Source organism: Balaenoptera ricei, chromosome 7 (assembly GCF_028023285.1).
Source record: "Balaenoptera ricei isolate mBalRic1 chromosome 7, mBalRic1.hap2, whole genome shotgun sequence".
In the NCBI taxonomy this organism is placed as follows: Eukaryota; Metazoa; Chordata; class Mammalia; order Artiodactyla; family Balaenopteridae; genus Balaenoptera; species Balaenoptera ricei.
In genome coordinates, this window is record NC_082645.1 from 66,478,618 (window position 1) to 66,504,776 (window position 26,159).

Sequence of the window (26,159 nt, forward strand, 5' to 3'; positions counted from 1 at the left end):
TTTCATTTTGTGCTATAGTATGAATTGTTCGAGGTGTGAACCAAAAGCATTTAAGATTAAACAATAATTAAAATGATTCACACTAGTCTAGGAAAATGAATATGGATATGTAGGTTTTTTCTTTGTTCTTAAAACATACCTGTTATTTTTACTCCTTCCTTCGTTTCAGCTGGTACACCAACACCAAACTCATTTTCTCCAGAGACTCTGAAGTAGTAAATCGCCCCTTCTTGTAAGTTGGTAATTTTGTAGGAGAGGCGGTTACAGTTGCTGGTCACTGAGACCCATGCTTTCTTACTGGCCTCCCGTTTTTCTATGTAGTAATTCTTCACTGGTGCTCCACCATCATTTTCAGGAACATCCCAGGATAACACTGCAGACTCTCTGGTGACATCATGTACAGTAATATTGGCTGGAGGACCAGGAGAATCTAAAACTTTGACAACTAAGGTCAGTGAAGCAGCATTCAAAATATTCTGAATTGTTAATGTGTATTTTCCAGAATCATTTCTATTGGCATTTTCAATAGTCAGTGATGTACGAGAGTCTGTGGAATCAATATAAGCTCTAGTGCGGAGGTCAGTGTCTGGTTTGCTCCAGGAGACACTGGGTACTGGTCTTCCTCGGAAAGGCACAGTCATGGTAAAGGAGGCACCGGCCTTGACAATCAAGGTCTTCTTCATTTCACTGTCAAGATCAAATACAGGTTCTTCTTCTCTTTCTTTTGCTATCTGGGGATCGGAGCTATCACTGGGATCACTAGCACCGACCTTATTGATAGATCTTATTCTGAAAATGTATTCGGCTCCTGTGGTTAGTCCACTTATTGTGTATTCTGTGCCCCTTAAGTTCTGAATGGCAGTTTTCCAGTCAATTTCATCAGATTTTTTAAATTCTACAGTGTATCCAGTTACTGGGGACCCACCATCAAATAAGGGCTTAACCCAGCCAATAGTTATATTGGTCTTGCCTGAGTCCATGATATTGGGTTTGGATGGAGGAGATGGTAAGAACACGGGGTCTTCTGCCTGAATTAAGGGAGAGGTTTCACTTGGAAGGCTCAGGCCTGCAGCATTTTCTGCATATACCCGATACTCATATTCACATCCTGCCCGAAGTCCTGTTGATTTCACTCTCAGATCATAAACTGGTTTTTTGTTTACACGCAACCATCGTAGGCTGTTTTTCTCTCGCCTTTCAATTATGTATCCAGAGATTTCACTGCCTCCATCACTCTCTGGTCTTGCCCAGCAAAGTGTCATGAACTCTTTGGTCACAGATGTAATTTCCAAAGATGTGGGTGGACTTGGAACCGTAAATGGATCTAGTGCCTTTACAGCCACACTCTCCAGGGGCTCACCAACACCATATTTATTAACACCAGTTACTCTAAAGATGTATTCATTGCCTTTGAGCAACTTGGTCACTTTACAGGATGTTGTCCTTAACTCTCCTTCACATATTGTCCAAGCAAGGCGACTTGTCTCGCGTTTTTCTACAATGTAATAGTCGATAGCTGCGCCACCATCTTCTTGGGGCGGTCCCCAAGAAACAGAGCATTTCTCAGCAGTGAGGCCAGTTATTTCAAGTGGTCCTGCTGGTGGGCCAGGCTTATCAAGTACCTTGCAATTAACTGCCAAAGACCGAGTTCCAGCAACATTCTTCAGTGTTAGCACATACTGCCCAGAGTCTCGTCGGACACAGTCTTTCACTGTTAGCAAAGTATTGTAGTCCGTTGAGACAATTTCTGTTCTTGCTCTCTCTTCAATTTCTACACCATCCTTGGCCCAGGAAATTACTGGCAGAGGTCGCCCTGCAATGTCTGCATTTATCTTAAGGACCTCTCCAGCTTTGACAACAATAACATCTCGGAACTTGACATCCATCATAATTCTTGGAGCCTCAACATCGTCTTTAACTGTGATAGGTCCAGTGGATTCAGATGGCTCACTAGTTGAGTCAGCAGCATTCCTTGCGAAAACCCGGAATTCATAACGCTGATCTTCAGTAAGTTCAGTTACTTCAAAGTATGTTTCTTGTACACTAGTAAAGTTGCACTTCAGCCACCGGCCATCTGGTAGTTCTCTACGTTCAACAATGTATCCGGTGATCTTAGCTCCACCATCATAATGTGGTTTAGACCACTTAAGTGACACTGATTTCCTTGTGATATTTGTGACTTCAGGTTGTCCAGGAGGGTCACAAGGGTCTCTTGCAGGGACTGGTTCACAAGACTTACTGCATTTACCAATTCCAGCAATAGTCTCAGCATATACACGATACTCATACATCAGTCCTTCTTCAAGGCCGGAGACTTTCCTTTGAGTATCAGTGATGAGGCTCTTATTTGCTTTTGACCAAAGAATGCTGCTTCTTTCTTTATACTCAAGGTGATAGCCAAGTACTTGACTTCCTCCATCATTAACTGGCACTTGCCAGGTTACCAACATTGTGGATTTTGTGGCATGCACAACTTTAGGAGTACCAGGAGGACCTGGGGGGCTGAATGGATACTCTGCAACTACAGCTGAAGATGCACTGTAGGAGCTCTTTCCGTAGCGGTTTTCTGCACAAATGCGGAACTGATACTCACTTCCTGTTACTAGACGAACTATTTTAATGGATGTTCTTGCAACTGCCTGTGAAACTATGTGCCATGTTGTAGAAGAGGTTTCTCTCTTTTCAACGATGTAATTGCTAACCTGGCAGCCACCATCATATTCTGGAGGATTCCAGGAAATGGTTATATTGTCACAACTAACCTCATCAATATGTATAGGTCCGGGAGGTCCTGGTTTGTCAAGCACAATTATAGTAATAGGAACTGTTATGGATCCAGCACTGTTTGCAACACATAATTCATAAGTTCCAACATCTTCCTTTGAAGCTTCCTTAATTGTTAGTGATGTTACAGTCTTTGAAGAAGAAACATTTACTCTAGTTGTCTCTTTAAGAGTCTGACCATCTTTTTTCCAGCTTACAGTAGGTTGAGGTCTTCCTTTAAATGGAACATCAATCTTCAATTGGTCTCTAGCCTTTACATTGAAAGTATTGAAAGGAAGCTCAACTGAAGGCTTTATTTCAATATCTCTTGCAATTACTGGCACTCCAAGTTGTCTTGGATCACTTTTTCCTTTTTCATTAAGTGCAGCTACCCTGAAGATATACTCCTCTCCAGCAGTTAGGCCAGATATAGTTGCTTCTAGAGTCTTAACTTGTGTGCAGATGCTCCATTTTTCACTCCCTTTGGTCTGCATTTCAACTACATAACCGGTAATTTTGCTGCCACCGTCACTTTCTGGTCTCTCCCACTTAATTGTAGCTGTGTTACGGGTCACATCAACAAGAGTTACTCTTCCAGGTGGGAGAGGTGTTTCAGAAACTTTAACAGGTTCAGTTGTTTCAGCTGGCAAACCAATCCCATATTCATTGGAAGCCAAGACTCGGAAGTAGTAAGAACATCCTTCTTGCAGGTTTTCAATTTTAAAAGTGTTCTTCATGCAATTGTTTGTAACAGTAGCATACACTTTTCTTGTAGTTTCTCGTTTTTCGACGATGTAGTTCGTAATCTTAGCTCCACCATCAATAAGCGGTGGTTCCCAAGCCAGTGTCACTGAATCTTTCTTCACTTCTCCTACGGTCAAATTCACAGGGGCGCTTGGTGAGTCGAGAACTCTGACGTTAACAAAAGCAGTTTTAGAGCCACTGTTATTTTCTAGTGTCAGATTATACCGACCACTGTCAAATCTGGTAATGTTGTCAATTACCAGCATTGTATATGAGCTGGTCACCTCAATCTGGGCCCGGTCAGTGAGAACGCCTTCTGCCTTTTCCCATTTAACTTCAGGTTCTGGTCGACCTTTGATAGTGACAAATAAGCGTAAAGTAGCACTCGCACGCAGAATGACCACTTTTCGGAGATCAGCATCCAGTTCTATTTCTGGTGGCTCTTGCCTCTCTTTAGCAACAACTGAACCAGGTATAGTTGCAGGTTCACCTATGCCTTCAGAATTGATGGCACAAATACGGAAGTTATATTCAGTATTTTCTTTAAGCTTGGTCACGGTGAACTGCTTTCCTTGTAATCCTGTTGGTGGAGTGCACGTTGTCCATTCGTCAGCAGTGGCTTCTTTGACCTCAACAACATAGCCCTTAACAGGAGCACCGCCATCATAAATTGGCTTATTCCACACCAGGGAGACAGAAGATCTGGAAGTGTCTGTCACTTTTAGATTACTTGGTGGTCCTGGTGGATACAGAACATCACATGCACGATAGAAAACAGATGGCTCACTAGGTTCACCCACACCAGCTGCATTTTCAGCAGCAACTCGGAATTCATAGGAATGCCCTTCAGTAAGGCCAGTTACCCTGAATCGAAGATCTGTTAGTGTTTTCTTGTTGCACTTGGTCCATCTAATGCCTTCCTTATCTCGTTTTTCAAGAATGTAGCCCTCGATTTCAGCACCTCCATCATCCACTGGGCGTGCCCATGTTACGACCATAGACTCTTTGGTGATTGCTGAGGCTTCAGGTGGCGAAGGAGGACCTGGTGGTTTATAAGGATTACAGGCTACAACAGGCTCAGATTCCAGAGGCTCTCCAATTCCATATTTATTCACAGCCATGACACGGAAAATGTACTCATTACCAGGAAGAAGTTTAGTGACTTTGTAGTTAAGGGCCTGTACCTCAGTTGAAACCTGGGTCCAGGAGAGTCTGCTTGTCTCTCTCTTTTCAATGATGTAATGTGAGATATTAGCACCACCATCTTGTAAAGGTGGGTTCCATGCCAGGTAACATTTTTCAGCAGTAACTCCAGAAACTTTCAGAGGCCCTTCAGGAGGCCCTGGCCTGTCAAGTACCTTTACAGTGATTGGTATAGACTTTGTACCACCCACGTTGCTGAGTTTCAGGATATATTGTCCTCCGTCACTACGTATACAGTCTCTGACAAGAAGAGTTGTTTTCTGAATAGTAGACTTAATTTCCATTCTGGCAGCCGTTTCTTCAAGCTCTTTTCCATCTTTTGACCAAACAATATCAGGTATAGGTTTGCCACGGATATCAGCTTCAAGGGCAAAAGTCTCTCCTGCATGAACAACGATGACATCTTTATATCTGGGATCCAGTGAGGCATTTGGTGCATCAATTTCATCTCTTGCAGTAATGGCGCCAGTGCTTTCAGATGGTTCACTAAAGTTGCCAGCTGCATTTCTTGCAATTACTCTGAATTCATATCTTTGGTCTTCTACAAGTCCACTCACTGTATATTCAGTTTCTAATACATTAGTAAAGCTGGCTTTCATCCAACGGCCGTCAGGTAGATCTTTCTTTTCTACAATATAACCTGTTATTCTGCTGCCACCATCATAGGCAGGTTTCTTCCATTTCAGCGTGACATTGTTTCTTGTAATAACAATGGCTTCAGGGCGACCTGGTGGGTCACATGGATCACGAGCAACAAAGCATTCCGACACTTTGCTCGGCTTGCCGATGCCAACAATATTTTCAGCAGAAACTTTGAACTCATACTCAAGGCCTTCATCAAGCCCAGTTGTTTTGAATTTGGTGTCTTGAATGGGAGTCTTATTTAATTTGACCCATAAAATGCTGTTCTTTTCTTTCTGTTCAAGATGGTAGCCAGTAACTTTGCTGCCTCCATCATTAACTGGCTCGTGCCACTGCACAAGCATTTGATCTTTCGAGACTGATGTCACAAAAGGAGTGCCAGGTGGCCCGGGTTCTTTAAATGGATATTGTACAATAATTGGTTTAGAATCCAAGGGGGCACTTTTTCCATACCTGTTTTCTGCAAAAATTCTAAACTGGTACTCGGTGCCTGTTTTCAGTTTGGTTATTTTAATTGTTGTTCTTGCAACTGTTGCTGATACCATGTGCCAACTGGTGGTAGTTGTATCTCGCTTCTCTACAATGTAGTTGCTTATTTGGCAGCCACCAGTATAGGCTGGAGGTTCCCAAGATATGACCACAAAGTCTGCACTAACTTCATCAAACCGAACTGGTCCAACTGGAGGTCCAGGCTTTTCCAAAACGATAATGCTGAGATTTTCAGTTGCCGTACCTGCACTATTTGTTGCTGTTATGATGTATTTTCCAAAGTCATCTTTGTTACTTTCTATAATGTGCAAAACAGTTGATGTAGCTGTTTCCTCAACATTTACTCTTGTTGTCTGTTTAAGAGGCTCGCCATCTTTGACCCATGAAATTTCAGGTCTCGGTCGGCCAATAACAGGAATTTCGATTTTAAGAGCTTCTCCAGCTTGGACACTATATGTGTTAAATGGTAACTTAAAACTAGGCTGTATAGTCAAGTCCTTGGCTATGACAGGAACACCAAGCACTCTTGGATCGCTTTTTCCTTTCTCATTGTAAGCCTTGATACGGAACTGATATTCTTGTCCAGAACTCAAACCAGTAACAACTGCATTGCAGACTTTGGATTCAGCCACAACACTCCATTTTTCTGTTCCTTTGGGCTGCATTTCAACAACATACCCCAGGATTCTGCTACCACCATCATGTTCAGGTTTCTCCCACATCAGCGATGCACTAGTCTGGGACACGTCAATGAGTGTGACCTTTCCTGGTGGGGAAGGAGGCTCAGCTGCTTTCACAGCATCAGTGGTTTCCACTGGAACACCAACTCCAAATTCATTTTCAGCCATTACTCTAAAGTAGTACATGGCTCCTTCTGTAAGATTCTCAACTTTAAAGCTTGTTTTGCTGCATTTATTACTCACGTTAGCATATGCTTTTCTGGTTGACTCACGTTTGTCAATAATATAGTTCTTGACCTTTGCACCCCCATCGATGATGGGTGGTTCCCATATCAGAAGGACAAAATCTTTTCTCACTTCTTTGACTGCCAAATTCTGTGGTGGTCCTGGGGTGTCAAGAACTTTCACAGTTACAAAGGCAGATTTAGATCCACTGCTGTTTTCCAGCTTGAGAGTATATTTTCCAGCATCATTTCTATCACAGTTATCTATTGATAGTTGGGTATAGTTTGCTGCTTTTTCAGTTTGGACCTTATCTGTGAATTCACCTTCCTCTCGAGACCAAGTGATCTCAGGTGTTGGGCGACCTTTGAATGGAATGTGAATTCTGACAGATCCACCAGCTCTTACAACAATTCCTTTCCTTAATTCAGAGTCAAGGTCAAGTTCAGGTGCTTCGAGTTTATCTTCTGGTTTCACAGTACCAGGAACTGATGTAGCCTCACCTAAACCAACTTTATTGAGGGCACAGACTCGTATTTTATACTCCTGGTGTTCAGTGAGTCTTGAAATTTCAAATCGAGTGGCCCTCAGGCCAGTCTGTGGAGTAACTATTTGCCATTCTTCTTCATCTGCTTTACAGATTTCTACTACGTATCCCAGGATCTCACTGCCACCATCATAGATGGGTTTACCCCAGGCAAGTGTAATTGAATTTTTAGTGGTGTCTACAATGTGTGCATTGATGGGGGGGCCAGGTTTGAACACCGGATCGCAAGCCTTATAATAAACTGTAGCTAGACTTGGTTCTCCAACTCCAGCAGCGTTTTCTGCAGAGACTCTGAATTCATACTCATGATCTTCTGTTAATCCTGTTACTCTTAGACGCAAATCTGTAATGCGGCGTTTATTACATTTTATCCACCTAATGCCACTTTTGTCTCTTTTTTCTACAATGTAGCCAATAATCTCACTTCCACCATCACTATCTGGACGGTTCCAACAGATGGTCATGGAGTCCTTGGCAACGTTTGTGACTTCCAGGCTTTTTGGTGGTCCAGGAAGCACAAATGGATTTTTCATGAGTACTGGTGCAGATTCCAAAGGCTCTCCAACACCGTATTTGTTGACAGCCATTATACGGAAAATGTATTCATTCCCTTCTAAGAGTTTGGTAACTTTCAGAGAATCGGTTACAACCTCTGAAGCAACAACAGTCCAGGCAAGCCGACTTGTTTCTCTCTTTTCAACAACATAGTGAGAAATGTTGCTGCCACCATCTTGAAGTGGTGGAAACCATGTTATTGTGCATTTTTCAGCGGTGACTCCAGTAACCTGGACTGGCCCTTCTGGAGGTCCTGGTCTGTCTAACACTTTTACATTCACTGGGAATGACTTAGAACCTGCAACATTGGAAGCTCTTAAAATATACTGTCCACCATCAATTCTAATGGCATCCTTTACAATAAGTAAAGCCTTGAAATCTGTGTTCTTTATTTCACATCTAGCAGATTCTTCAATTTCCTTATCTCCTCTTAACCACTCAATGGTAGGTAGCGGCTTTCCGTGGACATCAGCTTCAAGCCTGAATGTTTCTCCAGCATTTACCACAATTGTGTCTCTGAATTTTGGATCCATTGAAATTCTTGGGAGTTCGACCTCATCCTTGGCAGTTATCGGTCCAGTACTGTCGGAGGGTTTGCTTATTGTACCAGCTGCATTCTTTGCAATGACTCTGAATTCATATCTTTGATCTTCAGTAAGACCTGACACAGTAAATTGAGTTTCAATGACGTTTGTGAAGCTGGCTTTCATCCAACGACCCTCAGGCAAATCACGTTTCTCTACAATGTAACCCGTAATCATACTTCCACCATCATATGCTGGTTTGGTCCATTGTAAAGTGATTTCATGTCTTTTAACTATTATTGCTTCTGGGGTTCCTGGTGGGTCACAGGGATCTCTGGCTACATAGCATTCAGAATTCTTGCTTGCTTTGCCTATACCAACAATATTTTCAGCATAAACTCTGAATTCATATCCAATGCCTTCTTCAAGATTGAGTGCTTTAAACTGGGTGTCATGAATAATAGTTTTGTTGACCTTTGTCCACAAAATACTATTTCTTTCCTTTCTCTCAAGGTGGTAACCTATGATTGGACTTCCACCGTTATTGATTGGTTCATGCCACTCTATAAGCATGGAGTCTTTGGAAATGGCTGTGACAAATGGTGTGCCTGGAGGACCTGGTACTTTGTAGGGATATTGAGCTACAGTTGGCTCAGATTCCAAGGCAAAGCTTTGTCCATATCTGTTTTCAGCGAATATTCTGAATTGGTATTCTGTACCAGTCTTCAGTTTGGTCACTTTGAGTGTAGTTCTGGCAACAGTAGCAGAAACAACATCCCATACTGTGGTGGTTGTATCTCTTTTCTGAACTATGTAGTTAGTGATCTGGCAGCCCCCTGTATATAATGGAGGTTCCCAAGATAAGGTAATACTTTCAGCACTGACTTCATCAAATTTAACAGGTCCTTTTGGAGGATCAGGCTTATCTAGGGTTATAATTTCGATGGATGCTGTCTTCTGACCAACAACATTAGCAACTGTGATTCCATAGTGTCCACTGTCATCCTTATGAGTTTCTTTAATACTGAGTATGGTGAGGTCAAGTGAATCAGTAACATTGATTCTTGTAGTCTGCTTCAGTGGAAGACTGTCTTTAGTCCAGGTAATGGTTGGCTTAGGACGTCCAGAAATTGGCACTTCTATTTTCAAATCTTGGCCAACCTGTACACTATAATTGTTAAATGCAGGTCTTACATCTGGCTCAATGACCAGATCTTTGGCAACTATTGGAACTGCAAGAGACCTAGGATCACTTCTTCCCTTTTCATTTATAGCCACAACTCTAAAAAGGTATTCTTCTCCCTGAGTTAGGTTGGTAATTACGGCTTCAAGGGACTTGACTCGAGCACACTCTGACCATTTCTCATGGTGTTTAGCTTGCATTTCCACAATATACTGAATGATTTTACTGCCGCCATCATGTTCAGGCTTTGTCCAACTCAAAGAGACACTGTTTCTGGTGACATCATCCACAGTTATTTTTCCTGGAGGTTGTGGGACTTCTGCAACCTTAATTGGATCATCAGTGTGGGCGGGAAGGCCAATACCATATTCGTTCTCAGCTGTGACTCTAAAGTAGTAACTGCAGCCTTCTTGGAGTTGATCGATTTTCCAAGAATTCTTATGGCAGTTTGTTACAACTGCAGCGTATGATTTCCTTGTGGCTTCACGTTTCTCAACAATGTAGTTTTTAATTTTGGATCCCCCATCCAACAAAGGAGGTTCCCATGTAATTGATACTGAGTCTTTGGTGATTTCTGTGACTTTCAGATTAACAGGTGGACTTGGTGTGTCCAGGACTCTCACAGTAACAAAGGCAGTCTTTGTCCCACTGCTGTTTTCTAACGTGAGAGTATATTTTCCACTATCATATCGGTTGACATTGTCAAGAACAAGAGAGGTGAAGCTGCTAGTGCTGTCAATTATAGCTGCGTCTCGGATTTCACCATCCACCTTTCCCCATTTAACTTCTGGTGTAGGACGACCTCTAATAGGAACAAATAACCTTAAGGAGCCACCTGCCCTTATATTTATAATTTTCCTTAGTTCTAGGTCAAGATCAATGTCTGGTGCTTCCAATTTTTCTTCAACTATAATAGGTCCAGGGACATCGGCATGTTCTCCAACTCCAGCTTTGTTAACAGCACAGATACGGAAGTTGTACTCATGCTTTTCCAGCAGCTTCTCGACTTCTATATTTGTTTTATTGATTCCAGTCGGTGGAGTGCACATTGTCCATTCACCAACACTCACGTCACATTTTTCAACAATGTATCCTTGGATTTCACAGCCACCATCATATATTGGTTTGCCCCAAGAAAGGAAGACGGAAGATCTGGTAATATCAATGACTTTGGGATTGTTTGGAGGTCCTGGTTTATAAATAGGATCACAAGCCTTTTGGTAAGCAGAAGGTGGGCTTGGTTCACTGAGTCCAGCAGCATTCTCAGCTGAGACCCTGAATTCATAATTGTGATTTTCTAAGAGTCCAGTTATTCTCAAGCGCAGTTCGCCAATCAGACGTTTATGGCATCTTGTCCATCTGATGCCCTCTTTATCCCGTTTTTCAAGAACATATCCAAGAATTTCACTGCCACCATCAGATGCTGGCCTTTCCCATACAACAACCATTGAGTCCTTGGTCACCGCTGTGATTTTTGGAGCTTTTGGTGCATCTGGCACTACAAATGGATTCTTGGCAATTACTGGCTCAGATTCAAGAGGTTCGCCAACACCATATCTGTTGACAGCCATTATACGGAAGATGTATTCATTGCCTTCAAGAAGCTTAGTAAGCTTGCAGCTGAGAGTTTGCACGTTGGCATCAACCACAGTCCAAACCAAGCGGCTGGTTTCTCTCTTTTCCACAATATAATTTATGATATCACTCCCACCATCTTGTAGTGGGGGTTTCCAAGCGAGTGTGCATTTTTCTGCTGTAACTCCTGATATAACAATAGGTCCTTCAGGTGGCCCTGGTCTGTCAAGAACTTTGACATTTACAGTGACTGATATCTCTCCTGCAACATTTTTGGCTTTCAGTATGTAATTTCCACTGTCAACACGTATTGCATCCTTTACATTGAGACTGGTGGCAAAATCAGTGCTCTTTATTTCTAATCGAGCTGTATTTGAAAGCTCCTGATCACCTTTTAGCCACTGAGTGGTTGGTACTGGTTTGCCATAAATATCTGCGTCAATGTTGAATAACTCACCAGCGTGAACCACAATTGTGTCTTTGTATTTTGGATCCATACGAATTCGTGGTGGTTCTACCTCATCTCTTGCTGTTATTGCTCCTGTGCTTTCTGAAGGCTCACTAAACACTCCTGCAGCATTTCGAGCTATAACCCGGAACTCATATCTGTGATCTTCAGCTAGGCCAGTTACTTCAAACTGAGTGTCAATGACATTTGTAAAACTGGCTTTCATCCAGCGGCCCTCGGGCAGTTCTTTCTTCTCAACAATATAACCAGTGACCTTGCTTCCACCATCATATGTGGGTTTCTTCCACTGAAGAGTCACAGAATTCCTTGTGACAATGATTGGCTCTGGCCTTCCTGGTGGATCACATGGATCACGGGCGACGTAGCTTTCTGACACTTTACTTGGCTTGCCGATGCCCACGATGTTCTCTGCGGAGACTCTAAATTCATATTCAATGCCTTCGTCGAGGCCAGTTGTTTTAAACTTGGTTTGAGGAATGGGTGTCTTATTCAACTTAACCCAGAGGATGCTATTTCTCTCCTTGCGTTCTAGATGATAGCCAGTGACTTTGCTACCTCCATCACTGACTGGCTCGTTCCATTGTACTTCCATACTGTCCTTGGAGGAGAGCGTTACGAATGGTGTGCCAGGAGGACCAGGAACTTTGAATGGATACTGGGCTACAGTAGGCTCTGAATTGAGGTAGGTACTCTTTCCATATCTGTTTTCAGCTGCAATCCTAAACTGATATTCACATCCAGTCTTTAACCTGCAAGCTTTTATTGTTGTCCTTGCAACAGTAGCCGACACAATTTGCCAGGTGGTTGTGGAAGTGTCCCGTTTTTCTACAATGTAATTATTGATAGAGCTTCCACCATCATACTTAGGTGGGCCCCAGGAGAAAGTGATACTATCAGCTGTCACTTCATCCATTTTAACTGGTCCCGTTGGAGGCCCTGGTTTGTCAAGAACAATAACATTAAGGGTTTCAGTAGCTTCACCGGCTGAGTTAGTCAGTTTAACTACGTAATGTCCCACATCTTCTCGGCAGGCTTCCTTTATTGTCAGTAGTGAGTTATTTTCTGTGCTCTCTGCATTTACTCTGGTTGTCTGCTTCAGTGGTACATCATCTTTATGCCAGGTTGCAGTTGGCGTAGGGCGTCCAATGAATGGAACATCGACTTTCAGATCTTCACCTGCCAGTACAGTGAAAGTATTGAACAGGAGTTTGAAGGCTGGTAGAATGACAAGATCCTTGGCAACTACTGGCACACTCAGTTGTCTTGGATCGCTGATGCCCTTCTCATTCTGAGCTGAAACACGGAAAGAGTATTCTTCACCCTGAATTAATCCAGTAATAGTGGCTTCGGTGACTTTGACTGTGGCACATGTGACCCATTTGTCACTGCCTTTGCTCTGCATCTCTACAGTGTAGCCTAGAATTCGGCTGCCTCCATCATGCTCAGGTTTCTCCCAAGAGAGTGACACGCTATTTCTTGCGACGTCCACCAAAGTTATTTTTCCTGGAGGAAGAGGTCGTTCTGATGCTTTCACAGATTCTGCGGTTTCAGCAGGCAGCCCGATGCCATATTCATTTTCAGCGAGAACCCTGAAGTAGTAATTACAGCCTTCTTGAAGCTGGTCTACCTTCCAGGAAGTCTTGTGGCAATTTGTTGCAACAGTTGAATATGCTTTCCTTGTTGATTCCCGCTTTTCAACAATATAGTTACTTATTTTTGAACCTCCGTCAAGAAGAGGAGGCTCCCATGTCAGTGTGACAGATGTCTTAGTGACCTCCTTTACCTTCAGATCCTGTGGAGGGCCTGGTGTATCCAGTACTCTGACACTGACAAATGCAGACTTGCTGCCTGAGCTGTTTTCTATAGTTAGTATGTATTTGCCACTGTCGAATCTGTTTACGTTTCCAACGATAAGCAGGGTGTAAGAGCTTGTGGACTCAATGCTAGCTTTATCTAAAGATTCTCCGTGTTCCCGGGTCCACTTCACCTCAGGTACTGGCCTTCCTTTGATTGGAACAAAAAGTCTCAGGGTACAACAAGCTCTTATGGTAACAACTTTGCGCAGTTCAGCGTCCAGTTCAATCTCTGGAGGCAGCATCCTGTCTTCAGCCTTTGGAGTTCCAGGAACAAGTGCAGGTTCCCCAATGCCTTCAGAATTCATGGCATAGATGCGGATTTTATATTCCTGGTTCTCTGTGAGGTTGGTGATAGTGTAAGAAGTTGCCTTGAGCCCGGCTGGTGGAGTGACAATATGCCATTCATCTTCTTCTGGCAGGGCGATCTCAACCATATACCCAGTGATTTCGGAACCACCATCATAGATAGGTTTGTTCCAAGCAATTGAAATGGATGATCTGCTTGTATCTAGAACACGTGGGTTACCTGGCGGGCCGGGTTTAAACACAGCATCACAAGCTTTATAAAATGGACTGGTAGCACTCGGTGCGCTGATTCCAGCAGCGTTCTCAGCCATGATCCGGAACTCATATTCATGTCCTTCTGTCAGTCCAGACACTTTATATCTTAAATCAGTAAGAGTCTTTTTGTTGCATTTCACCCAGCGTTGGCCAGCTTTATCACGCCGTTCCACAATATAATTGATGATTTCGCTGCCGCCATCAGAGTCAGGATGTCCCCAGCAGACAACCATGGAATCTTTAGTAATAGTTGTAACTTCAGGATTTTTGGGTGGTTCAGGAGGTCCATAAGGATCCAGTGCAAGCACAGGCTCTGATTCCAGTGGCTCTCCAACTCCATATTTATTTACAGCCATCACACGGAATATGTATTCATTGCCTTTTAAAAGTTTAGTGACCTTTAGTCTTGTTACTTGGACTTCTGAAGCTACATTTGTCCATGCCAGTCTGCTGGTTTCACGTTTCTGAACTACATAATGGTCAATTTTGGCACCTCCATCGTCCAGTGGAGGCAACCATGACAATACACATTTTTCTGATGTCACTTCAGATACATCTAAAGGTCCTTCAGGTGGGCCTGGTCTGTCAAGAACTTTGACATTGAAAATATGTTTAGCAAAACCACCAGGATTGGTTGCTGTAAGGGTATAGGCACCGCCATCCCTTCTTAGTGAATCCTTGTTTACCAGGTTAGTAGAGAAATCTGCCATTTTAATTTCTAATTTTGCTGTGTTTTCAAGCTCCTTTCCATCTTTGGTCCATTCCATTGTTGGAGGTGGGCGACCTGAAACATCAGCTTCCAGCTTGAATGCTTCACCTGCTTTTATTATAATTGTGTCCTTAAATTTGATATCCACCATTATCCTTGGTGCTTCGATGTCGTCCCTGCATGTGACAGCATCTGATGGCTCAGATGGTGGGCTAATAGCACCAGCAGCATTTTTGGCAATCACGCGGAATTCGTATGCGGCATCTTCTGTTAGTCCGCTGACTGTAAATTCATTCTCCAAAATGTTGCTGAAGTTGGCTTTCAGCCACCGTCCATTAGGAAAATCTCTCTTTTCAACTATATAACTGGTAATTTTAAAGCCTCCAGTATATTCAGGCTTAGCCCATTTAAGGGTCACTGTGTGTCTAGTAATATTGAGAGGAACCGGTTTCCCAGGTTGGTCAATGGGATCCAAAGCTAACACAGGTTCAGATGGCTTGCTCGGCTTGCTTTTGCCAGCCATGTTTTCTGCGATCACTCGGAATTCATAAGCAATACCATCTGTAAGTCCACTTGATTTGAAAATGTTGCCTGGTACTAATGCTTTGCTCACAGTCTGCCAGAGAATACTACTTCGTTCTTTTCTTTCAATGTGGTATCCTAAAATGGGGCTTCCACCATCAGTAAGAGGCTCATGCCAGCTGATTGTTATTGAATCCTTGGTAACTGCAGTTACCTGAGGGGTACCAGGAGGCCCAGGAACCTTAAATGGATAGTTGGCAACTACGGATGCTGATGTGATGCCTGGTCCAACTCCGTATCTGTTTTGAGCTTTTACCCGGAATTGATACTCCACTCCGGTAGTAAGGTGAGTGGCTTTGTAGGTAGTGCGTATAACAGTGGTTGCTAACTCAACCCATGTGGTACTGTCAGTCTGTCGCATTTCTACTACATAGTTGCTTATGGGTACACCTCCATCGTTCTCAGGTGGGTCCCAAGAGAAGGTGACAAAATCAGACGAAACTTCATCAAATTTGATTGGTCCAGTAGGTGGCCCTGGGATATCGTGGACTTGAATGGTGATGACATCACCAACCTCTCCCACAATGTTCCTTGCTGTTAATGGGTAGGGCCCACTATCGCTTCTTACACACTCGTTGATATTTAAGATGGTTGAAGTTACTGTGTTTTCAAAATTAACTCTCTGGGTCTGTTTAAGAATCTGGTCTCCTTTCTTCCATGTAACTGTGGGCTTTGGTCGACCTAGCACTGGAATTTCAACTTTGATGTTGTCACCAGCTTTAGCAATGACTAATTTTTGATAAATGCCATGGAGATCCAATTCTGGAAGCATTGTCTGCTCCTTGACAACGACGGGTCGGCTTTCTCTAGGGGCACTTCTCCCTGCACTGTTCACTGCCATCACTTGGAAGGTATATTCTTCCCCTTCAGTTAGATTCTTCACAACACATTCTAACCCCTTCACGGTTGTGATGTGGGTCCACTGGTCAGAGCCTTTTCTTTGGGCTTCAATCACATAGCCAGTGATCTTACTGCCACCATCGTGCTTGGGTTTAGGCCACACCAGGCTGACTGTACTCTTAGTTATGTCCATAATGTTAAGACTGTCTGGTGGTGACGGTGCTTCGGAGGCTTTTACAGGCTCTTTTGTTTCTGTCGGCTCACCAGTTCCATACTCATTTTCTGCCATCACTCTGAAGAAGTATTCACATCCTTCAGACAAGCTAGTAACTTTGTATGTGCATTTATGGCACTTAGTGGTGACCGTGGAGTAAGATTTCCGTGTTGCTTCTCGTTTCTCCACAATGTAGTTTGTTATTTGTGAGCCCCCATCTATCAGCGGGAGGTCCCAGTGCAGGGTGACACTCTCCTTTGTGATGTCAGTAGGCCTCAGGTTAAGGACAGGTCCTGGTGTATCCAAAACTCTGACGTTAACGAAACCACTTTTCTTCCCAGCGGGGTTTTCAATGGTCATCACAAATTTACCGGTGTCATATCTGTTACATTCTGGGATGATCAGGAGCGTGAACGACTCTGTACTTTCAATGTTAGCTCGGTTTTTAAGGTTGATATCATCTTTGGTCCATGTCACTTCAGGAGCAGGACGACCTTTAATGGGCACAAATATTCTAATACTGAGTCCTGCTCTCACAACAAGGGTTCTTCGAAGCTCAGCATCTAGTTCGAAATCAGGAGCCATCTCCCGTTCTACAGTTTCAACATTTGAAATCACTGCTGGCTCCCCAACACCTGCATCGTTGATGGCACTGATTCTAAAATTGTATTTTTCTTTAGTCTGAAGATCAGGAATGACAAACTCGGTGATTCTGAGGGCGGTTCCTGTCGTATCCTTTATCCAGGCATCATCTCCTACTTTTTGATGCTCTACGACATAGCCAGTGATTTCAAGCCCACCGTCATAATGAGGCTTGCCCCATGCCAAAGAAGCAGATTTCTTGGTGGTATCAGTGACACGTGCATTTGAGGGTGGTCCTGGGGGATCTGAAAAGGAAACAAAGGCACAAAAGTGTTAAGGGTTTGGCTTTTGTATAAATTATATAAAATATTGGCACTCCCAAATGAGCTGTATTGAAAAAGATAAATACTAACATGCTACATCTTTCATTAGAACAGGATTTGAAGTATCACTAGGTGGACCAATTCCTGCTTTGTTCTCTGCACTGACACGGAATTCGTAGGTGTTTCCTTCTTGCAGTCCTGTTACTTTGCATCTGAGATCGGAAACTGGAGTCTTTGTTGCTCTCACCCATCGCAAGCCTTTCTTCTCTCTCCTTTCTACATGATACCCTGTGATCTCACTGCCACCATCATCAACTGGTCTTTTCCAACTGACAGTGGCAGTGTTTTTAGTGACATTGGACACCTCTGGTTTTCCAGGGGGGCCAGGTGGACCTGAAAAGAAAGCAAATTTATGAGAAATCTATGATTTCCTAAATTCTGCTGCAAATGCTTATATATCAATTCCCTTATATGCTCTACGTACCAAATCTGTCTACCATCTTGACAGGTTCGGACTGTACGGGTTCCCCTTTGCCATACTGGTTTACAGCTGAGACCCGGAAGATGTACTCATTTCCCTGGATAAGTTTGGTTGCCACATGCCTGCAAGACTGAATATCTTCGGCAACCACTGTCCACAAAAGTCGGCTGGTTTCTCTCTTTTCAAGAACATAAGACTTAATTGGTGAGCCGCCATCTTCTAAGGGAGGTGTCCATGTAAGCGTTGCTTTTTCAGCAGAAACATTACTGACTTCGATCGGACCTGGGGGACCAGGTACATCGAGGACTGTCACCTTCACGTGCTCCTCCTTTGTGCCAAAAGCATTGGTAGCAGTGATGGTGTATTCACCAGCATCTTTTCTAGTGGCATACTTGATAGCAAGCATGCAAGATGTTGGGGTTGAAGTTATCTGAACGATGTCTGATGGTCTGATGTCTTTTCCTGCCCTGGACCAACTTGACTTTGGAAGAGGCTTGCCGAGAATGCTAATGGCATTCAAAACAATGGTGTCACCTGCTTTAACTGTTAGCCCATCCTTTATTGTGGGATCAAGGACAATGGTTGGTGCCTCTGCAAAGAAAAAAAGAACATTTTAATCAGAAAAGGAAGGACGCTTAATTTACTATTGTTTATGTGCATAAAAAGTAAAATAGACCTACCATATTCATCCTTGCAAATAATGGTTCCTGTACTTTCTGATGGAGCACTGATAGCACCTGCTGTATTCTTTGCTCTAATTCTGAATTCATATTTTCCACCCTCAACAAGGTCAGTAACAGTAAAGGCACAATCTGGGACATTAACATGGTTGGCTTTCATCCAAGATTTAGAGGGAAGATCTCGCTTCTCCACTATGTATCCAGTCAACTTATGACCACCATCATATTTGGGTTCAGTCCAAATGAGAGTCACTGAATTCCTTGTTACATTAATAACCTCAGGTTTGCCAGGAGGGTCTAAAATATAGCAAAAAACAGACAAAGAAACCCAGTCAAACACACACCAATGTTCTCTTCATGAAGAAAATACACCTGGATTTTGCTTTGTGTAATGACTTACCAATTGGATCAAGTGCCACAACTGGCTCTGATGGCAGGCTTGGCTTGCCTACTCCTGCTAAATTGATTGCCATAACTCGGAATTCATATTCCAGACCTTCAGTTAGTCCTGTCACTTTGAAGTCTTTCATCCTAATAGGAGTCTTGTTAGCCCTCTTCCACAAAAGGCTATTTCTTTCCTTGGACTCGATATGATACCCTACAAAAGATCCAGTGATGTGTCAATTCACATAGAACGTACAAATGTAGCCTGATTTTTAAATACATACAGACACACACACACATACACACACACGCATGGAACAAGTAATCATTCTTGCTTGTATGTATACTTTTATTACCTAGGCATAGAGCCATTTTTTCCCCTTGGAATAGACATATTTATTGCACCTTCTGTCAAAAAATTTTAACTTACAAAAATAGATATCATTAAGAAAGCCTTTATTAACTATTACATTAGGAGGTTTTCATTGAAATTAAGCATTAGCTTAATGAATTAGCTTGCTTAATGCTTCATGTACTGAATGCATAATGAACTGAAAAAAGGAAAATACATTTTTGTATGTGCAGATAGTGCTATAAATAAGGAGCACAGATTCAACTTGTTTTCAGGGAGGAAGATTTGGAAGAAATCTTAATGTAAACGCTGTACGGTAAGAGCCAACTAAATACCTGTAATTGGAGAGCCTCCAGTTCTCCTGGGGTCAGTCCAAGTTAGAGATGCGGAATCATGTCTGACATCCACAATATTGGGAGGTGGGGGAGCATCGGGCACATCTAGGAAAAAGTAGATAATGCAAGATTTATAATCAGGAATGTATTATAAATAAGCCAGAACCATGTTTTGCTTTATGTTTTCTGACCTTGAGACACTTACCAAATGGATGTCTAGCAACAATTGGCTCCGATTTCAGGCCCTCTCCTACACCGTATTTATTTTCAGCACTGACCCTGAAGGTGTATTCCGTACCCTCATGAAGTCTCATGACTCTAAAGGTGGTTTTCTGGACAGCTGAGGCACATGTCACCCACTTGTTGTTTACAGAATCTCTCTTCTCTAGGATATAGTTGGTGATCTCAGAACCTCCGTCGTCCTTTGGAGGACCCCACTTTAAGGTCATGGCTTCTGCTGTGACTTCGTCAAATTTGATTGGTCCAGTGGGGATGCCAGGCTTGCCGACAACTTTTATGGAGAGAGTTCCTTCCTTGGTGCTGGCAACATTCTTCAGTGTGATTGTGTATTTTCCAGCATCAGATTTTTGGCAGTCATTCACTACAAGAGTTGTGTTAGCTGCAGATGACTCGACACTGACCCTTGTGTCTGTTGCTAGAGGATCTTCTCCTTTCTTCCAGGACACGGATGGAGCTGGCTTGCCTTTTATGGGGATCTTAAGACGGAAGTTGCTGTTTTCTTTAGCCAAGTAGCACAAATCAGGAAGGTCCTTTAAGTCAAGGTCAGGAGCCACTGTAAAACGGCAGAGATAAGTTATTGTTATTTTTAATGCCAGGCAGTTAATTTTTTCGGATCGTTATAGTTTTTAAAGGATTTTTACATAAGCCAGTGAGTAGGGCTCAAGAGGGCACTTTTGATGACAGAGGGAAAATGGAGATGATGGCTGAAGGCTTACCGACATCATCCTTTGCCACAACAGTGATTTCACATGGGGTCCCTTCTCCGTTTTCATTCTCAGCACTCACTCTGAAGGTGTATTCCTCCCCTTCAGTCAAATCTTTCATGGAATACTGTAAGTTTAGTGATTTCGTGACTCGTTGCCACTTATTTTCTTCAGTCAGGATATCAACGACATATCCGATAATTCGACTCCCACCATTGCTGCGAGGCTTTTTCCAGCCTATGCTACAAGATGACTTGGTCACAGACGTCACTTTAAGGTCCACAACTGGTCCAGGGGTTTCTAAAGCAAAGGAGAAACGATACGTCTAAGCCCTGGATAACCAAGGTAAGATGTCACTCAAAATGATGGGATGGTAGCTCATTTGCTCACCGGAAGCTTTCACGGCATCACGTGTTTCACCGGGATCACCAATGCCGTACTCGTTTTCCGCAAACACCCTGAAGAAGTAGGATTTTCCTTCCTCCAAGTTAGAAACTCTGAAGCTTGTTTTGGAGCACTCCGTTGTCACAGTGGACCAGGACTTCCTCTCTGCGTCACGCTTTTCTACCACATAGTTTATGATGGGGCTTCCGCCATCAATAATGGGAGGATCCCAGGTAACATAAGCAGAATCTTTGGATATTTCTTTGACAGTCACATTGATGGGTGGCCCAGGAGTATCTGAATAAATAGTGGGTAAATAAGAAATGAATACGTAAAAAATACATAGACTACATTTTAAGCATATATATGATTGTTTTTTCAAGTGGACTTACCAAGCACTTTCACTACAATGGTATATTCTTTTTTACCACAGCTGTTCTTCAGAGTCAAGATATATTTTCCTGCATCATATTTGTTCACGTTTTCACAGCGCAAGAAAGTGTCAAAGTCAGTTGACTTTATGTCGAGTCCAATCCTTTCTCTTAGATTGACATTTGGTTTAGACCAAGTTATCTTGGGAGGTGGACGTCCTTTTACTGGTACATACAGTCTCATTGTAACTCCAGCACGTAATATGAGTGTTTTCCTCAAATCAGCATCAAGTTCTCCCTCAGGTGGAACTGTTTAATGTTGGAGTAAAGACAGAGTAATAATGGTCAAATGTATTTCCAAGAACTGGCCTGATCACTCCTAAAATATGTTTCTTTCCATAACTGATCTCTAGTTCTTTAGAAAATCCTTAATATAATCCTCAAAACTTTTGCCAACTATTTTTTTTATTTTTAAAAATTTATTTATTTATTGGCTGCATTGGGTCTTCGTTGCTGCGTGCAGGCGTTCTCTAGTTGTGGCGAGCGGGGGCTACTCTTTGTTGCAGAGCACAGGCTCTAGGCACACGGGCTTCAGTAGTTGTGGCTCGTGGGCTCTAGAACGCAGGCTCAGTAGTTGTGGCACACGGGCTTAGTTGCTCCACGGCATGTGGGATCTTCCCCGACCAGGGCTCGAACCCGTGTCCGCTGCATTGGCAGGCAGATTCTTAACCACTGCGCCACCAGGGAAGTCCCGTTGCCAACGATTTTAATACTCTGTAGCAATTATTGATCTTTCTATTTTCCAATATCCTATAGGCCGACCCAAGTTTTCCCTGGAGGATCTGCATCTCCTTATCTCATGAACCTTATATACTCTTAAACTCTCTGTATATTAAAAATAGATGATTGGTTTTTGGCTTTCTTCCAGTGAAGGCACTCTGCTATATACTCTTCATTTCATTGTAGGAAGAACAGTACACAGAGGATGAAGTATAATACCAAGTAATTCAAAGTAAAAGGAGCACTGGTTAGGGAGAATAGGTGAATAAAAGAAATGGTGAGAAGAGAAATTAAGATGATGGAGAGCTTACCCATTATATACTTATGGAGAGGGGTAGATTAGAAGAGAAAATAAAAACCTAAGAATGATAGATAGCTCACTACTTAGTTTTAAAAAATCTTTTTATTCTCAGAATAAAATTCCTATATCCCATATTCTTTTGAAGACATGAAATTCTCATACTTGCATTCCATTTAGCTTATTATACAATACCATAAGGTACCAACCCAGCTCTCCTAAAATGTATTGATACTTGTAGAGTTACCAACCCTAAAACTTATAAATAAATAAATCTACATAAGAGAGTACCGTACTCCCTCTTACAATATGACTGATGAGAAAAGTTCTGTATATTTCTCCTGGTAATACTTACTTAAAATGTCCTTGGGACAGTGTTTATCTGGCACATCGCTGGGGTCACTATATCCTATCTTATTAACGGCATACACGCGGAACTGATATTCTGTGTTTTCCATTAGGCCGGTAACCTCAAAGCGGGTTTTCTGTAGCTTCTGTGGTAAATTGCACCTCACCCAGTTATCAGAATCAGCTCGTTTTACTTCAACAAGGTAACCAATGATAGGGCTACCACCGTCATAGGCTGGCTTGCCCCAAGATAGACTCACGGAGCTACGGGTTGTATCATATACTTTGGGAAAAGCTGGTGGACCAGGAGGATCTGAGGATAAATAATAATAGAAAAATTTTCATTAAAACCTCATTCCCAGTCGTTGAATGTTGATTATAACACAGAATATTGGACTCTCTCATGAAAACTTACACAGAGGATCTTGGGCATAAGCAGCTTTGGATACATCACTGGGTTTGCCTGGTCCAGCCTTATTTATAGCTGTAACTCGGAACTCATATTCCGTGCCTTCTTGGAGACCTGTTGCTTTTATCGTTCTTTCTATAACGGGTTTTCTGTTGACCTTAGTCCAGTTAATTGCCTGGGTTTCCCGCTTTTCAACCAAATAGCCAGTGATGGGGGAGCCGCCATCATCTGCTGGTGGTTTCCAGCTTACTGTCATGTGATCTTTGGTTATGTTGCTAATAACAGGAGGATCACAGCGTCCGGGTGGGTCTGCAGAGATTGATTGACAAGTTAATGTCCCAGTCTAAAAGGTAATATTTAAAAAGTAAAATGAGTTATTTGTAGTGAGGTGGATGGACCTAGAGTCTGTCATACAGAGTGAAGTAAGTCAGAAAGAAAAAAACAAATACCGTATGCTAACACATATATATGGAATCTTAAAAAAAAAAAAATCGTTCTGAAGACTGTAGGGGCAGGACAGGAATAAAGACGCAGACGTAGAGAATGGACTTGAGGACATGGGGAGGGGGAAGGGTAAGCTGGGATGAAGTGAGAGAGTGGCATGGACATATATACACTACCAAATGTAAAATAGCTAGCTAGTGAGAAGCTGCTGCATAGCACAGGGAGATCAGCTCGATGCTTTGTGACCACCTAGAGGGGTGGGATAGGGAGGGTGGGAGGGAGGCTCCAGAGGGAAGGGATATGGGGATATATGTATACATATAGCTGATTCACTTTGTTATAAAGCAGAAAGTAACACACCATTGTAAAGCAATTATACTCCAATAAGGAAGTTTAAAAAAAAAAGAGAAAAACCTCAGGAAAATGTTCTTACCATATGGGTTTTTAGCAATTGCCGGTTCAGTTAAGATCGGGTCGCCCACTCCGTATTTATTTTCAGCACAAATTCGGAACTGATACTCATGGCCCTCTATCAGTTTCTCCACGCTGCAGCTGGTGATGGGCACAGTGGCAGAGACTTGTGCCCAGTTGGGTCTGCTCGTTTCACGTTTGTCAACAACATAGTTGGTGATTTCTGAGCCTCCGTCTTCAAGAGGAGGTTCCCAAGAAAGCATTGCACGATCTGAATACATTTTGTTGATTTTAACAGATGCTGGAGGACCTGGTTTATCTGAAAGGATAAGAAAGAAAAGTGAAGTCTTTCACTCACACATGTGAAATAGGGAATGAGTAGAGTGGAGGTCTGGAGACCTGGGCTGCAGCCTTTATGTTGTCATTAACTTCCTATACGACCTTGGAAGTTACTTAATTTTTCCAAATCTTAATTTCCTCATATCTAAAATTATGTAACTGGAATATGTGATCTCTAGTGGTCTTTTCGGCTGTAAAACGCTGTTGTTCTGTGATGAGAATAATTCCGCGATGATGAAAGAAACATCGAGATAGGTACCTCTTCTCACATATTATTTTGTAAATTCTATGACATCACATTAACCAAAGTGAAACATGAGATTCTAGTGAAGTGCTTTAGTTACCTAACACTTTGAGCTTGATGGTGGCTGATTTGGAGCCACTTGCGTTTTCGGCAGTGATGGTATAGTCCCCTGAGTCTTTCCGATTCACGCTGAACAGCTCCAGGGTACACAGGTTCCGCTTCATGGCCATCTTGATGCCTTCCGATGCTTTCAGCGGCGTCCCATCCTTCTTCCAAGAGACTGTGGGCATTGGTTTACCAAAAACAGTAGCATCCAGGCAAACGTTAGTTCCAGCTTTCACAGTGAGCAAAGATTTCATAGCCACACTCAGGTCTATCCTGGGAGGAACTGGAAAGAAATAAGATAAAAGGATTTAATATATGCAAAGCTATATTACATAATTCTTACTGATAAAAGTGGGCAATTCATACGCTGTCTTTTTCAAGATGGGATTTTTTGAAAGTAACATATTCATTATAAAAGAAATGCCGAAATTTGATAATGCTGAAAGTATAAAGAAAAAAGTTAAGATCGCCCATCATTCCAGCATCCTTAAAGCTTCACTCTTATCATTTTGGTGCATTTCTTTGGCATCTTTTTGTGCCTGTGCCTGTGTATGGTTAAAATTATGCGGTCCACACAGTTTTGTATCCTGTTTTTTCGTTTAGCATGTTATTAAGATTCTCCATAATCATAATTTTTAGTGTCTGTATACAAAGTACCTATCATTTTACTTGCCCTTATTTCCATAGGTGTAGATTTAGTTTTTTATTAGGAGAAATATACATTATGAGTGCTGTCCACCTTTGCCTGTAATGTTCAACAGAATCTTACCATTTTCTGCCATGATAGTCACTGGATCACAAGGTTCAGAAGGCTGGCTAATGTTTACCGCAGTCTTGGCAATTGCTCTAAATTGATACTGAGCGTTCTCTTCTAAGCCAGTAGCTGTGTACTCTTCCTGGGGAATCTGGTGAGGTGAAGTATTACACCGTACCCACTTATCACCAGGAAGTTTGCAAGCTTCTACGAAATAGCCAATAATTTTGCTGCCTCCATCATGCTTTGGACGGGCCCAGATGAGGGACACAGTACTCTTGGAAACATCAATAACTTCAGGCTTTCCAGGAGGATCTAAAACCAAAAGAGATATTCTCAGCATTTAGCTTAACAGCAGAAATTTTAAGCTCTGTGTTTCACAGTATCACCCAGAACATATTCCTGAATGGAAATAGTAACCTTCAGAGACTCCAAGATTTAAATGTGTCCTCATAATACTTAAAAAAAAAAAAAAAAAAAATTACTCACCAACTGGCGTTCTCGCAGTTACATATTCAGTTGGTTTGCTGGGTGGGCTGGATCCAGCTTTATTTAGGGCAGAGATTCTGAATGAATACTCAAGGCCTTCTATCAGGCCAGCACAGGGATATTCAGTTGACCGGACAGGGGTATCGTTAGCTTTCACCCAGAGCAAACTGTTTCTTTCTTTGCGTTCAATCAGGTAGCCGGTAATGGGGCTCCCTCCATCACTGTCTGGTCTATCCCACGCCACAAATATGCAGTCTTTGTTGACTTTAGTGACTCGTGCATTCTTGGGTTCACTGGGAACATCTGGAGATGAAGAGCAGGGAAATATCAGTTTCTAGCCTAAG

General features: G+C 42.5%; 1 protein-coding gene and 1 long non-coding RNA gene across 52 annotated transcripts in view; one reads left to right on the top strand and one right to left on the bottom strand.

The window, feature by feature from the left end:
- The window catches only part of TTN (titin), a 285,370-nt gene that overhangs the window by 32,670 nt on the left and 226,541 nt on the right, over nt 1-26,159 (bottom strand). For all 44 annotated transcript variants that reach the window (XM_059928202.1, XM_059928193.1, XM_059928195.1 and 41 more), the window contains 16 exons: nt 25,816-26,118; nt 25,342-25,641; nt 24,568-24,855; nt 23,907-24,203; nt 23,036-23,338; nt 22,628-22,933; nt 21,216-21,503; nt 20,830-21,120; nt 20,452-20,739; nt 19,701-20,288; nt 19,496-19,600; nt 18,825-19,022; nt 18,425-18,721; nt 17,748-18,335; nt 17,354-17,656; nt 140-17,245 (listed from right to left, as the gene is read on the bottom strand). In XM_059928202.1, the coding sequence (XP_059784185.1) occupies nt 140-17,245; nt 17,354-17,656; nt 17,748-18,335; nt 18,425-18,721; nt 18,825-19,022; nt 19,496-19,600; nt 19,701-20,288; nt 20,452-20,739; nt 20,830-21,120; nt 21,216-21,503; nt 22,628-22,933; nt 23,036-23,338; nt 23,907-24,203; nt 24,568-24,855; nt 25,342-25,641; nt 25,816-26,118 (21,849 nt within the window). The remainder of the gene's footprint in view (nt 1-139; nt 17,246-17,353; nt 17,657-17,747; nt 18,336-18,424; nt 18,722-18,824; nt 19,023-19,495; nt 19,601-19,700; nt 20,289-20,451; nt 20,740-20,829; nt 21,121-21,215; nt 21,504-22,627; nt 22,934-23,035; nt 23,339-23,906; nt 24,204-24,567; nt 24,856-25,341; nt 25,642-25,815; nt 26,119-26,159) is intronic.
- LOC132369055 (uncharacterized) overlaps nt 12,076-26,159 on the top strand; it is a 45,644-nt gene continuing 31,560 nt past the window's right edge. For all 8 annotated transcript variants that reach the window (XR_009504229.1, XR_009504231.1, XR_009504234.1 and 5 more), the window contains exons 1-2: nt 12,076-12,278; nt 20,614-20,784. This is a non-coding gene — a long non-coding RNA (uncharacterized LOC132369055). The remainder of the gene's footprint in view (nt 12,279-20,613; nt 20,785-26,159) is intronic.